Here is a 14,386-nt window from a genome sequence, read left to right as displayed (position 1 = left end):
TCAATTATGTCATTTCAACATTGAGAGATCTCAAATCAAGACACAAAAGATCTGTTCGCTCTTTGTCCATTTCAGATTTAGTAACATCGAACCATTTAAAGTTACAAACGTACCCCTTGTTTTGCTGGGTTCAAGACCAAAACAAATAATTGCTTCGCTGCGTCATCTATTTATAATATCATTTAAACCATCATTATAGTTCTTAAATAGGAGTTCAGATATGGTATGATCCAGTGGATTATCGTAACTTTTTCAATTTTCGTCACTTAGGTACATAAAAATACTACTTGTACCCATTAATAATGCTATTTAATGCTAATTAAAAAATGTAAGCCCCAATTTTTTTTTATGTACTCGTCATATACTTTACATACATTTACTGATTCTATTAAAAAACAACTCTACTCTCGTTCTGGATTTGAGAATTTATTTTCAACATTAGATAATATTAATTACCATGGAAAACTTCGTCAAAGCCAAACAGTCGTTATTCTTATATTGGTTTTACATCGAGATTAAAAGTGGGTTTTTTTTGTTGATCCAATTATTAAAATTCCAGAAAAGAGCAATAAATAGGGAAGTAAAAAAATTCTTTGAAACCGTAATGTATTGATTTTATCAAAATTAAGATTGATGGTCAATTGGTAGGTATAAGATTTTGGTTAAGTGCAAAATAATATGTAGTGCGGCAAAATCATCAAGAAATATACTGTACTATGGTAACACCAAGGTACTCACTTTGTCTTTGAAATTTGTTCTTAGCATTCAATTTTCTTCTCATTCAAGTTTGTCAGTTTTTTCAACGTCCAAAGGAAAAAACAGCACCATATATCTGAATTGTTTTTCTTTTTTTATTTATAATTTTTATCTGCGATGATTATTTAATTTTATTTTGATTTATTATCTAATAAGAGGGTATTTTAATACATTTGAGAAATGTAAAAATTTGTGTTCTTTGCGAAGCAATAGATTATAAAAATTACAAAATCATAAAATTGTTTTGGAATATTATCTAGAATCATCTCCTTTCATAACGTAGCAACAACGTATTCCTGAACACCGCACCGCTTGATTAATATAAAACACACGCACTTGGACAATTGAGCTTTTTTTAATATACATACATAGTTTTCCTATGAGTTTTTCTATCTCGGTGAGGCCATTTAAAACACTTTAATCGATCGCAGCGCTCTCAAATATTGTCTAAAATCGAAGTTACTTTGCCTGTGCCTTCACGCTTTCATAAAATAACTCAAATACTTTTAAATCATTGGGAATATACCCGCAAATTGTACTTTCGTTGCGAATAAATTATGAAATTCACGGCACGTCCCTTTTTTCCCACCTTTTAAACAGATGTTTTCTTAATTTTACCAAGCGTGATATTTAACTTAACAAGTATAGTTATAGGCGCTTCGAAATATTCACAAGGTGAAAACAGGTGATCAGAATAAACGTTCAGGTAAAACACGCTCGTTAACTCAATCAACAAAAATCATTCAAGGATTAATTTTGCCTGTATTTTCTTCAGCGAAATCTGCCAGAAGAGTATTGAAAGCGTGGTCTGAAGTGGATGCGATAATTGCCCTAGAGTGGGATAACCAAGCGAGCTTTGAGTTATTTAGATTGCCCGTGTTTGCGGATAGTGTGTTTGCTAAACACGTTCTATTTGAGTAGAGTGAGGCATGTTAACGCCTGTTTTAATTGTGGAGTGTGTAATCTACGCTGGAGTGTAATTTGTTTGTTCGCATTAGCAACATTCCCCTCACCCCTCTCAACCCCTTTGCGTTCCTGGTATGTAAGAGGAAATCTTCACCATTCTGACGTGCTTGCGTATTCATCATATCACCAGTTTTAAACAGTTCGTGACGTGTAAACCGCAGTTACCATATTTAACACTGTAAAATTTTAACTGGCGCCAGAGATTATCCAACTTAGTAATGAGCAATAAGTTTTTCACTTCGGACTTGAGGTCGGGGGTTCAGAAACCCGGACAGGGTAAATAATTTAAATCCGGTTCATTTCAAAATGATTTACCTAGTAAGTAGTTTTATTTGAACTTCATTCCAAAGTGAAAGACAATTTCAGTGTCGCTTTGATGATAGAAAACCATTCAGAAATAAAATTGAAGCGGCCCCAGTTATGTTTGTTCTAAGATCTTTATAGCCAGGTAGGTATTATCCAACCTTCCCTCTTTCCTCTTCTTTTCCTTCCCCTACTTCATTTAAGATAGCAACATTCCCCAATTAAAGATTCCTTAGTTCGCACTGACTCTAGGCAGATGGAATTCTATACAAAAAAAGAATGGGCATAAAAAGTAAATATGAACACTTATAACATTTTACCTGAAGAATTTGCATATCAACACATAGTAAATCTGCTTAAAGGCGCTTAAAAAAACAATAATAGTCTAAAAAGACTCTCGGACCCTAGCTTGATTGCAAAAAATCCTCCTCCACAAATCTCAAGCAGGGGTCACCTTCGAAATTATTCAATTTTATTATTTGAACATTGTACTTGATTACTTTAGTAATTATAATTAGTGTGAAACGTTTTAATCTCACTGTGAGATATATTTGAGTATTTACAAGTCGTGATATTTGTTTTAAGAGTAATGCTCGCATTTGCCCGTACCATTAATCACCTGTATTTGGTTTAATGATTACTCTCGAAACCTTATTTAAGAACACTTCCAAATATATCAAACGCGCGGACGTAAAAAGCTTTAATGCATGTCAAGACGTTGATTAATAACTATCAATTTAAAATATTTTAATACGTATTTTTAAAATTGATGGAATAACACGATTCGAGATTTAATTACTCTACAAATTACTTCATTATTAGGCGAACGAAAAACTGAACCCGACATTAATCATTGGGGATCGTTTTAAAATCGTGACTTACATTCTCATCGCAGCTAATAACATGCAGTTTGATACGAAATGAAATAAATCAGTATGCAAGTCAAATTTTATACGTCCCATTTTGCTTTTCTACGATATCGATTTTATTAATATTATTATAAGTTTTTTAAGTAATGATTTCCAGGTAGTATTTTAAAAACTAAACACTTCGAAATGAGAATAAAAACACCGAATCTCTTTTTAATATTGACAAAAAGATTGAACGCTTTGGTCGTATTTTCAAGGAAAAAAATGACTAACTGCACTTTGCACGTCTCAGATTTTATTAATTATTTCGAGAGCCTAGAAGGATGAATGATACGAATTATTACAGCAACATTTTAATGAATTTAATTTTGTTTCAGTCTTTCTTCGGCCGGTCCTACAACAACCTGAGCTCCATCTCGGAGTGCAAGAACAACGGCGAGTGCATCATCAACAAGAAGAACCGCACCGCGTGCAAAGCGTGCCGCCTGCGCAAGTGCCTGCTGGTGGGCATGTCCAAGAGCGGCTCCCGCTATGGCCGCCGGTCTAATTGGTTCAAGATACACTGCCTTCTCCAGGAGCAACAACAGGCAGCCAGTCAGATGAGAGGTGGCCAGGGCCCTCCGCAGCAAGGAGCCCAGTCCAGAGATCTGCTCTTAGATGAATACCACAAAGGAATGTCTCCAGAAAGCCCACACCACAACGATGATGAAAACCGTAGAAGAGCGCTCGCAGCTGCTGATCTGTTCATGCCTCTCCCCTTCCACGGTCTCCCATTACCTGGCTTCCCACCTTCCCATTCTCTCTTGCCACCTCCCCACATGTTGTTTCCCGGGGGATTTCACCCAGCTCTCTATCCTCCTAGAGGCTTACTCAAACCCGCCACCAACAATAACAACCGCTATACGAATAACAATAATAACGAAAGTAGTGTAGAGTCCTTCACGAAAAGATTTTATCTGGACGCTGTGTTAAAGTCCCAAAGATCGTCCCCTTCAAGTGGTAGCGTTAAATCCCCGCCAGTCGATAACGAAGACAATGAATCCTTAGACCCCGAAGAATTAGATTCCCCGAGAGCCACTGATGACTTACCAAGACCGATACCTTTAACGTTAACTTCGTTAAATTTTGCCAGCGGTCTCACAGTATCACGGAAGAGTTCATCGTCACCCATTCAAGAAAACCCAATGGATCTCTCCATGAAGTCTGGAAGTTTCTCCAGCGATGAGAGAAGAGCTACTCCCGAGGATGAAGAAGGAGACGGTGATAGTGATGGACACGGGGGATCACACGATGACACGGGGGCGGGAGAACTGTTCTCAGCGAGACACGACGTGAAGAGATTAAAACTCCACCGGACCGCTCCCCTGGACCTTACCACCAAGGTTTGACGGTTAACACCGCGAACTGAGTACAATGTTCAAAGTTCAAAGACAATCATACTAAATAATAGGTATCGTCAACTGGTGTTCTAAATGTAAAGGAAATGATAATTTGTGTAAGATCGGTATCAAATGTGTTTATGCATTCGTTCAAATTTTACTGTACTCACTATAATGTATTCACATTCATTTGATTCAAATTGAATCGACTAAATATTGTATGTCTTAATGTGGCATTCAAAGGTACAAGCATGTTATCTTGCGCAACGAGGAACTTTTAAATAATATATTTTATACAATAAATTCATAGTTACTACCTGCCTTCAAGTTTAAAAACATCCTTGTGCCTACGCCAATGCAGGTAAAGTTTTGATATTTTCCTTGAACCCGCTAGCTGCAAGGTCAGGGGGGGAAGTGAGTGACAAGTTGTGTCTGATATTTAGTCAGCATCTTTTGCTTGCATTCTAATCCACCTTGTAGATCGATGCATGTAAGGTCTGACCTTACGCTCTGTCAGCATTCAGCATCTATTCTCTTATTTGTATAGTGTCAATATTGATAGTTATCTTGTACAATCATTGCAAATAGCATAGATCGCAGTTACACGTCAATGCAGAAAAATTAAAAAAATAACCGTGCAAAAACTTCGGTCTTATAAATTACAAAATGCTCTTCTCAGCTAATATCACATACGATTAATATCAGATGCCTTTTGTTGCAACTCTTTTTTAAAATGTTTTATTTGTCAGATTTGAGATGCTGTCATATTTTTTACAGTGCATAGATACTGTGCATTTTTGGCATCTTATTGTTGATTGCGTTCGTTATGGGACCCGATTAAAAGGTTTAGTCAAATTGCATCTCATCGTGAACAATTGAATGTTTCCTACTTGGTTTCACAATGTTTTTTTTGGGTTAGCTCCTCAATGCACATGTTCCTTTTAGATTCGTCCATTCAATAACTTCCTGTTTAAAAATGAACAGCTAATAAAGGGTTTACAATAATTGGCAGAAATGACTGTGTACAAAGCCTTAACAAAGTGTGATTGATGGCAATGTTCCCAACAAGCGACCGTAATATAAGGTTTAGTCTGTGTAATGTAATTTCTCCTCGGCGATTCTCAACCGCGTTGTCAAAACGTCACCTAATCTTCTGCCTGGCGGAGTGACTCTAATCGCCCGCAAAATGATTATAATTTTCAAATAACAGAGGTCAAAAGTCATGAGAACTGAATTGAACTGCCTTAACCCTTTGAAAACAGCGGTTACAAATTTAACTAACAAATCAACTATAAGTATTTCATTGAGTAGCTAACATAGCAAAAACCTTAATTAAAAATGTTACTTCAATTCAATAACACTCATTTTCTAGGGAAATGCGCTTACATAAACCTTCCTACCATCAAACGGATTTTTTTTTAAAGTACATATTTATAACAGTGGCGGTTCGTGACTTATCAGTGAGATAGAATGGTTAGATTTAAAAATACGACATTATTAATTGATTAAACATTATTTGTTATTTGAAAAGTCACGGACCACAACTGATACATAATAATATATTAGTCCCATGAAACATTACACCACAATTTTCGTAACTTAAAGGTGTTGGCACCTTCTTCAAACGGATTGATTTTTTGCAATCATTTAACGTGGTGCATTATAACATCGTTTCCAAAATTAGATCAGTTTTACCAATCGATTATATCTCGATTTCTATCTAAATTATAGTTACATCAGCAATTGAAGGGTTAAAGTATCTACGGGTTAATGGGATAGCAGGGCAGAACAATATTCCGAGTCAAGCGCCAGTTACGATTATCGTTTATTGCAAATTTATAAATGTGAATTCGATTATTCGAGACCAGCAGTAAAATAAGATCATGATTTCGCATTGCAATAATGCGCATAAAATCATTAGTCAACACATAAATATATTTCACACTAAACCAAAACACTAATAAAAACTTTGGTGCCATAATTTGGAACACAAATCAGCAATCGTAATTTTATGCACCTGGGTATCGATTCTCCAATCCAGGCCGGTCACAATCGCCGTCGAAAGTATATACATTGGTCGAAGTCCTTATTTTTGAGTCTCGTCGATGGAAAATACTTCCATACGCAAAACGTCTAAAGTCATTCCACTCAAACAACGAGTGGAATGACTTCGTCGAGAATCGAGGCCCTGAGCTTCAGCAAAACACCCATCACCGTTGTTTTGGAAAAATGACTTTATTCTGTTTAAATGTTAACGCTGTCATAAATATAAAATACATTATCATCGAAAACTATAAAATATTATGAATTCAAAGACGGATTACGAATTAGGAATACAATAATTGTGGTGCAGTGTGTTTTCTAACCCAAACATGGTTGTATGCAAAGCTTGTTTTTTTTTGTAGAACCAGAGAGCCTTTTCATATTCAATGTTGCAAGTTTCAATGTCTAAGAACATCAATTTTGAAGAAATGATTTTATTTAATAGTACCCGCCAATCAACTTTTAGTGAATAATACTATGTAATATTAGCTATTTTCGACTGCAATATTTTCCAAGATGTGTATATTTAAACCTCTAAATTAAAATATCGATTACTTCTTTCAAACCACAATTTTTTTAAATCTTTTGTCCTGAAACTCCTGGATAGAACGAAGGGTTCTATGTAAACCGAACCCTTCTGGCATTTTTGTGCCTTTTAGTGCACAGTACATCGATAGAAGTAGAGTCTTTTTTGGCCATTTACGGCGAAATAACTATGAAATTGCTTATATTTCCTTTTATTTTACGGTGCAATGTGTGATTTCAGCAGTGTTAGAAAAAGCCAAAACAACGCTTTGTATGTTCATTTAAAAGTTTACCATAGATGCGTCCAAATAATATACAATTTATTTTATGAAGTCATCGACCATCATTCCTTACATGTTTGCTAATGATTGGTCAGAGTTTGTGATTTTTTTTACGAATTCTTTTTATATGAAACAATTAAAAATGAAGTGATTATGACATCTAAAACACGTTTATTAATTTGCTATCAACAATGTAAAGACATTTAAGAATCAAAACAATGCAGATATTTGTTTAATTTAATCTAATTATTGCAACAGACAAAAATTAAAATCTTTTTACAAATACTCGACACAATTGTGTAATTATTTGCGTTCATCCCTAATTTTTATTTTCTGTTCAAATCAACACTTTTTATCATACTGGATTGCTAATTTAAAAAAATTATCTACAAGGAAATTGTAATTTTCTTACAAAATTATATTGGTACATAGTATCTTTGTACACTCTTACGAAATAGACGGGACTCATACGACATGTTCGATAAAGCTGTGTAAGCTGTACCGTAGCACACATGCTTTGTACCATTAAATATCCGATTTATTCATATGCTATTATCTAAACTGGTATGGCTGCGTTAGCAATCGTAAACGATGCACAATTAGTATCTTGAAATATAAATATGCAAACTGCACATTAATGGAACACATACAATATACTTTGCTTGCTCTTTCTTAAGTCAATTGATAATAAAATGATACTTATCAACTAGTGGATTAATCCATTACCGCTAGGGCCTGCGTACGGCTTTTTTTCACTTAATTTATTTTTTTCTGATTGCAAAGTCAACATGAGTATTGTACCTGGGTATTATAAATTAATCCTAACAGCAAAATAATTGTTTTCATTGTATTATGTACCATCCGTTTTACTAATTAAATTCTTGCACACCCGTTCAACGTTGGTGTGATAAAGCTGGCCTTGAGCCTGGTTTAAGACCGTTTTAACCAAACAAACGCCATGGTAATAAGTCAAGTTTTTCACTGTTCTTGCATTACCCGCCGCTGAATATTTACATCAAGTTTTTTAGTAAGGCTGTTTATAGGTACAGTAAAACCTTATATGGCAACATACCTAAGGCTAGATAAAAAAAAATTTACCTTTTCAGATCTTAATTAAAAATGGCAGGGGAAAAAAATATTTGATTCTTGAAAACAACTTACTGAAGTTATTTTAAAAAATTTGGTGTGAATGTGTGTTTTTTTATCATTTGAAAGAACATCACGTCACAAGGGCGTGTTTCAAAAATCGCATATCAAAATATAAAAACGGCTACCGATGGAACTAATAGCGAAAATCAAATTTAAAAAATATTTGTCAAAGCCAGTTATACCACCAATTGGAGAAAGAAAAAAAGGCAATTTTTATTCGCTCTAGATAGCGAGGGAATAAATCTGAAATCTATATATTTTCAAATAAACACACGGTCTGAAAGGGTTAAACGACATCGTAAAAAACCATAAAAATTATCTATGATAAAATCACAAGTTCTCATTACCAGCTTACCAACGCTTTAAGACATTTAAGCAAACTAAATTCAAATGTAGGTATTTGCTTCGCCGTGGGTTAGGTAGGTACTTAAATTAATAATTGTTTTAATTTATTCAAACTGCTTAAGTACGTTTTTTAAAACTATTTCAGTACCTACCTACAAAACTTAAATATTCTGTTTTACATATGTTGGATGTTAAATGACCGAATATCATATGTCAATAGCAATTAACACGTTGGTATATAAATATGTATACATCATTAAGGCTTATAACCTACCTGTTAAGGCGTGCCAATGGCAGATCGTCATTTGATAATTCAACTGAAATCATAAAAAATTTAATGCCTTTTACAGATTTGTAAAATGTTATAAATCATTAATTTTTATTGAGCCTAAACGTGTTACAAACTATCTTCTAAAAAAAATTTTTTTTGGGATAATTTTTTTATTGTTGTTTTTCAAAACTTTCTTTGATTTAAAAAAAAATAATTTATCACATTTTCAGGTTGTAAAAAATGTCACTATCTTTGATCTTTAAGGGTTCATTTTTATGTCCAATAAAATTAATGAGTCGTTAGCATCGATTTTTAAGCGGATTTTAAACTTTGATTTGACTTTAATAATATTACATAAGTCGGCATTAAACTTGCGACATTAATTCATCTGCTATAAAAATTTAATTATGTGGTTATGTATCTTTTTTAAATGCGATACGGCATAATAAATCCAACTGTCTGAAGCAAGTGGAACTATTACAATATAAAAAGTAAATAAGGGATGGTACCTAATTATAAAACAGGATCATTTTTTCAAAACTTCAAAAACAAACATTCTCAAGAGACACTCTCATTTGCTTTTCAAATTCACCTGTTCACATCATTAGCAAACTTGAAAAATTACTACGTCTATAAAAAAATTAAAAAAAATAAGTTAAACACATTTCACGTGAAATAATTTAAAAATATAATAATTTTGGTACCTACTTTATCGCTGGTCCGAATTGTGCCCACAATCAGTTCCAATTTTTTAAATTGCACTTAAATACAAATCAAATCCAAGTTTTAACTCGAGTTACAGACAGAATCACTACCGAAATTAGTATTAGTAATTATAAAAGAGGACACCTTCACAATGCAATATTCTATTTGCAAATTTATCTGGCATATTCACATATAAGAAAAGGTCTTTTGACACTGATGATTAGGTCTCTTACAGAAGTAAATGGACTTCGTCGAATCTCCCTAGCAAACATCTCCAGCAACATAAGCAGCATTAAAGTAGCCTTAAAGTAGCCTTCTCCCAAAGCGCATGCGTAATGTTTTCAGTTCTCTCATCACCCGATTAAATAATCAATCAAATCAGAGATGTTTTTCGAAATCAGATAGATTGAGAGGAAGCGGCGTGACCCGCTAAGCCTTCCTGAATACGCATTCAAACATTATAATCAAAGAGTACCGCGCTTTGTTGGCCGTGTTATTATGTACTAATATCATTAGAGATGTTTTAAAATGCCCGTTCTCTTACACTCCTAAACTGGATGGAAACAGTACGATAAATGCGATAAATAGCCTACAGAATCATTGCATCCCGAAGCCTAATAGCTCCGAGCATTAGCCTCATGCATCTCTCAATAATTGATGACACAACATTTACTTCCATGGACCAACTGCATCTCATACAACTAGTTCACTATTATTACTGCTTTTTTCTAACGTAGTCCTGCAATTTGAATTAAGGAGCGATGTGATTACATCTCTAATAGTATCAGGATAATACCTGCTTGTTAATGTTGATTATTCTGATTTGACACCTTAACAGCTTAAGTGAACTCTGGCGGAGTAAAAGCAGACTATCCAACAAGGCTACCATCTAGAAATTATTGAACAGTCACGGAACACGTAAACATATTTACAGACAAACGAAATGAAAATCCCTTGAGTTTAAACAGGACTTGCTCAATCAATAAATTAAATAAAACAATAAAAAAAAATAATAAGAACTGAATGAAAGATATGTTAGTCGTCATCAAATTGTACAGATTTCAAAAACAAAGTTTTTTCCCGAGCGGCCCTAAAATATGAATAAACGGATAACTATACGAATGCATTTTATATCCGGTGGTGTGATGATTATATCTGCTTCAATTATTAGAAAATTATCGAGAACTGAACGTATTGTATTGCATTTAAATCATCTTGCTTTTTATCGTTAGATAATTATTTTGTGGAATCGAATCAAATAATTATACGATGCATTCTATAAAGTGCCCGGTTCAATGATAATAATTATTGTTATTCACGACGCGACGGTAGACGATGATAGACCCACATTGTTATAAGTTCTATATCGTTAGATAACGCTCAGAAATAAGATGATTAAAACCACTAATAATTGTACAGAACAAACGAGCAATATTTTTTTTCTTGAAATATTATATTTTCAGGTATTAACCTCACCTTCATTTTAACAAAGTTCTAAAACGTCCTTATCAAAATATTTGAAACAATTAAATCATTTAATAAATTTATTAGAAATTTTTTATTTTTAAAAATTACTTTTTTTTTCAAATTTCCTTCCGGTTTTTGTTAAGACCCGACTCAAGTTTTTTTAATGCACTTAGCCGTTCGATCTGGTTTATCTTCGTTGTCTCCCATCCATTTTCACTTCATAGAATACTGTGCGGACGTTAATTTCTCCATTCTTCCGCTATAAGTGCCATATCATCAAAAATACTCTTCAAATTTGCCTATAATGAAAGCGTTAGTCCAGAGATGACCATCTATTTACATAAGGATGGTCTGGTTTCCGTCTTAACACGTTATTCGCATTATTCATATATTTTTCCTAATCCAAACTTACAAATTGTGTCCAACGAATTTAGACCGGATAAGCATACTTATAACGGTAGCCGTTTTCTAACCGACATTAATGCCTGAGAGCCTTCCTCTGAAGATGAGATAAATGCATAAAAAGCACCGGATAACAATTTGACAATAAAGCCTAATGAGTAAGCTAACGAAGCTGCTACTTTAACTACAAGCTTTATGATAAATGCTTTTCTGGTCCGGCTGATTGTAAGTGTTATTTACACGTCCAAATATAATGTATAACTAAAGTAATGAGGCCAATCTCCTTTTACCTGGGAATTTCACGATATCTCATTTGCAAGAACTTGAAAAATGTACGGAATTCTCGTAACGATTACATTGTTCATATTCCAACACAATAGGCGTATAACAATCGCATTGCAAATTGTTTAAACAAAACGAAATATTATTAGTTTGTATTGAAATTAATAACCTTAAATTAAATAATTAGTTTATCAACCCATGTTGGAATATTCGTCTAAATAGTGTGCACGTTTTTAATGAAGAGTGATTAACGATATATTTTTATGTATATTAGATCAAGAATAACATAGTTGTGTTGATGTTCGTATAAAAGATGTTCGATGAATTTATAATATTTTAAAACGGTGAAATAATTTGGTTTTGAAAACAAAGTAATTATAATTGATTACACTTTAATATAAAAATAATTAACGTTTGCTTTATGGTAATCATCACTCTTTGCCAATAGTGTACAGTAGTGGATTAAATGTGCAATATTTAGTTTCTCGCAATATTACATTTGATTAATGACTCAAAATATCTAGTTAGCACTTACAGTAGATTATCGGGTTAATAATGTCTGCAATTTTAAAGAAAACCTTTTTTAAGTCGATGGTTTTACCTACACTGTTTTAGCAATCGAAACTTTCCACTTACAAGAAAAAGGCATTTTTTTTAAATACTTCGATTTCTGAAAGGTACAACCATTTAAATTTGTTAGTAAGTGATATTCGTATTACGTTCATCACTATGTCAGATACCTAGTCCCAGTACTTCCCACAGCATACAGTTAAACAGTTTCGAATTCGAAGAGCTACCTTTACACACATGTATTTTTTGAAAAGAATTCTGACCATTAGTATAACAGTTACGATTATTACGGACAAGATTATAGACAAACACCATTATTGCATGTTTTCGTTCATTATTTTCTCTCATCTCTTGTGAAACAAATTGTTCATAAACACTCGAGAAGAAAGTATTTGAGATGAGTATTCTAAATCCGAGAGAATGGCTCAATCAAGTCAATCTTCATCTCGTTAATACACATTTGCTTTTAAGCTTTGGCCATTTCTCTAAACCACACCGCAATGTGTAAGTCATTAATTATGGCAATATTTAATTTAAATCATAAAAATTTGATGGCTATAGTAACTCGGCGTTTTCAAATCCCACGTTACGGTTATTTATTAAAAGGAACAGATATCAAATATCGCAGCTTACTCCACCTACTGTTTTTAGTCGCCACAAATTACAACAGGAATAACATTCGCAATTAAAAACTATGTAAGCTATTTGTCTCTAATCAATAATAACGTGAGAAACCGGAACTCCATTATTTTTTGCGATTAAAATAGATTAACATAGATTACTAAGAAGCAATACATTAATTTAATAAACAACTTGCCCATCTGCATTCGGCCATGTTTACGAATGCTTAGTAAGAAACTTGAGAAATATTCAATTAGGTATTACTTGTTCATTTATGCGCATTGCACATTTTTACTAAGACAAACATGTTTCGTACGTGGAGCTTTATATTCATTTTAATAAGCCGTATGCATATTTGTAGTCTGAATCAATTTGGAATATTGTCCTTGGCTATAACATGTCTCCGAAACCATTATGGCTAAAACATTTCACGTTTTATTTCCTTGTCCCCCTCGGATTAAATGACTCTGCCAACGACATGGCATTTTGTCTCAAACGCATGATCGCGGTTTTGTACAATTTAGATTACCGAAAAGATTATCCGCGTATTTCTGATCCCACGGTGGACGCCCGTCGCGTTTTATGTCATTCTTTCATTCCACATATAATTTTCGCTAATCAGATCTTCGATGATATCTACTCTCCTGCAATAATACTTCTCCTTTTGATCGCTAGCCCTTGACTCGGCTCGACGCGGCGTGCTTGTTAAGAGCGAATTTCCTTTGCGAAGTTTGGGTGCCTTAATTGACCATGCATAAAACGCGCTGGCAGAATGATTAACTGTTCAACTTAGCTTAAGTTCGTCCGCTTTGAGCCTGAAAATGGAGCATGCATTTATAGGAGCCTTTCTCAAAAGCCCAATAAATTACTGCTAACCGCCTCTCGTACCAAAAAGGTCATGTCATTACTCTATCAATAAGCTGACGTGAAATTTTTCCTTGATACGTAACTACGTATCGCATCACGTTAATACGATAACAAGCAATAAGCATTTTTCTCAGAAATATTTATATATTATACAAATTTAAAGATACAGCCTATTATACAGTCCAGCATAATAATATTGAAGTGACTAGATTCCTTCTTACACCACTAAAATAATAATATTAAAGTGACTAAACTCCTTACACCACTAAAATAAGTGACTAGGATCTTTCTTACATTACTAAAATAAAAATATTAACCCTTAAATGCATGATTTATTAATTTTTCTGGAAAAAAATATATTTTGTAGATATTTACATGCATATGCAAGGAAATATAAAGAATTTATTTTTTTTGTAATTTTTTAATGATATTTGATTAAAAAAAAATTGTTGCAGATTTACAACACCATGTATTTAATAAAAAATAATATTAACAATTTACGTATGAAAAAAAAATAAAAAACCTAAAAAAATTTCTCAAAACTAATAAGTGTACCGGAAAAATACGAGTTATTACATATAAGTA

The 14,386-nt window shown here is 33.4% G+C and overlaps 1 protein-coding gene across 1 annotated transcript in view; it reads left to right on the top strand.

The window, feature by feature from the left end:
* LOC149422464 (uncharacterized) overlaps positions 1-5,432 on the top strand; it is an 84,958-nt gene extending 79,526 nt beyond the window's left edge. Inside the window, exon 3 of the mRNA XM_089633820.1 lies at positions 3,272-5,432. Coding sequence (XP_089489946.1) covers positions 3,272-4,282 — 1,011 coding nt within the window. The 3' untranslated portion in view covers positions 4,283-5,432. The remainder of the gene's footprint in view (positions 1-3,271) is intronic.
* Positions 5,433-14,386: the final 8,954 nt, after the last annotated feature.

The sequence above is a fragment of the Hesperophylax consimilis genome, chromosome 7 (genome assembly GCF_061612785.1).
Source record: "Hesperophylax consimilis isolate HC1 chromosome 7, BYU_Hcon_1.0, whole genome shotgun sequence".
In the NCBI taxonomy this organism is placed as follows: Eukaryota; Metazoa; Arthropoda; class Insecta; order Trichoptera; family Limnephilidae; genus Hesperophylax; species Hesperophylax consimilis.
The sequence above is the reverse complement of the archived record's forward strand: the minus strand, read 5'-3'. Positions and strand labels throughout refer to the sequence as shown.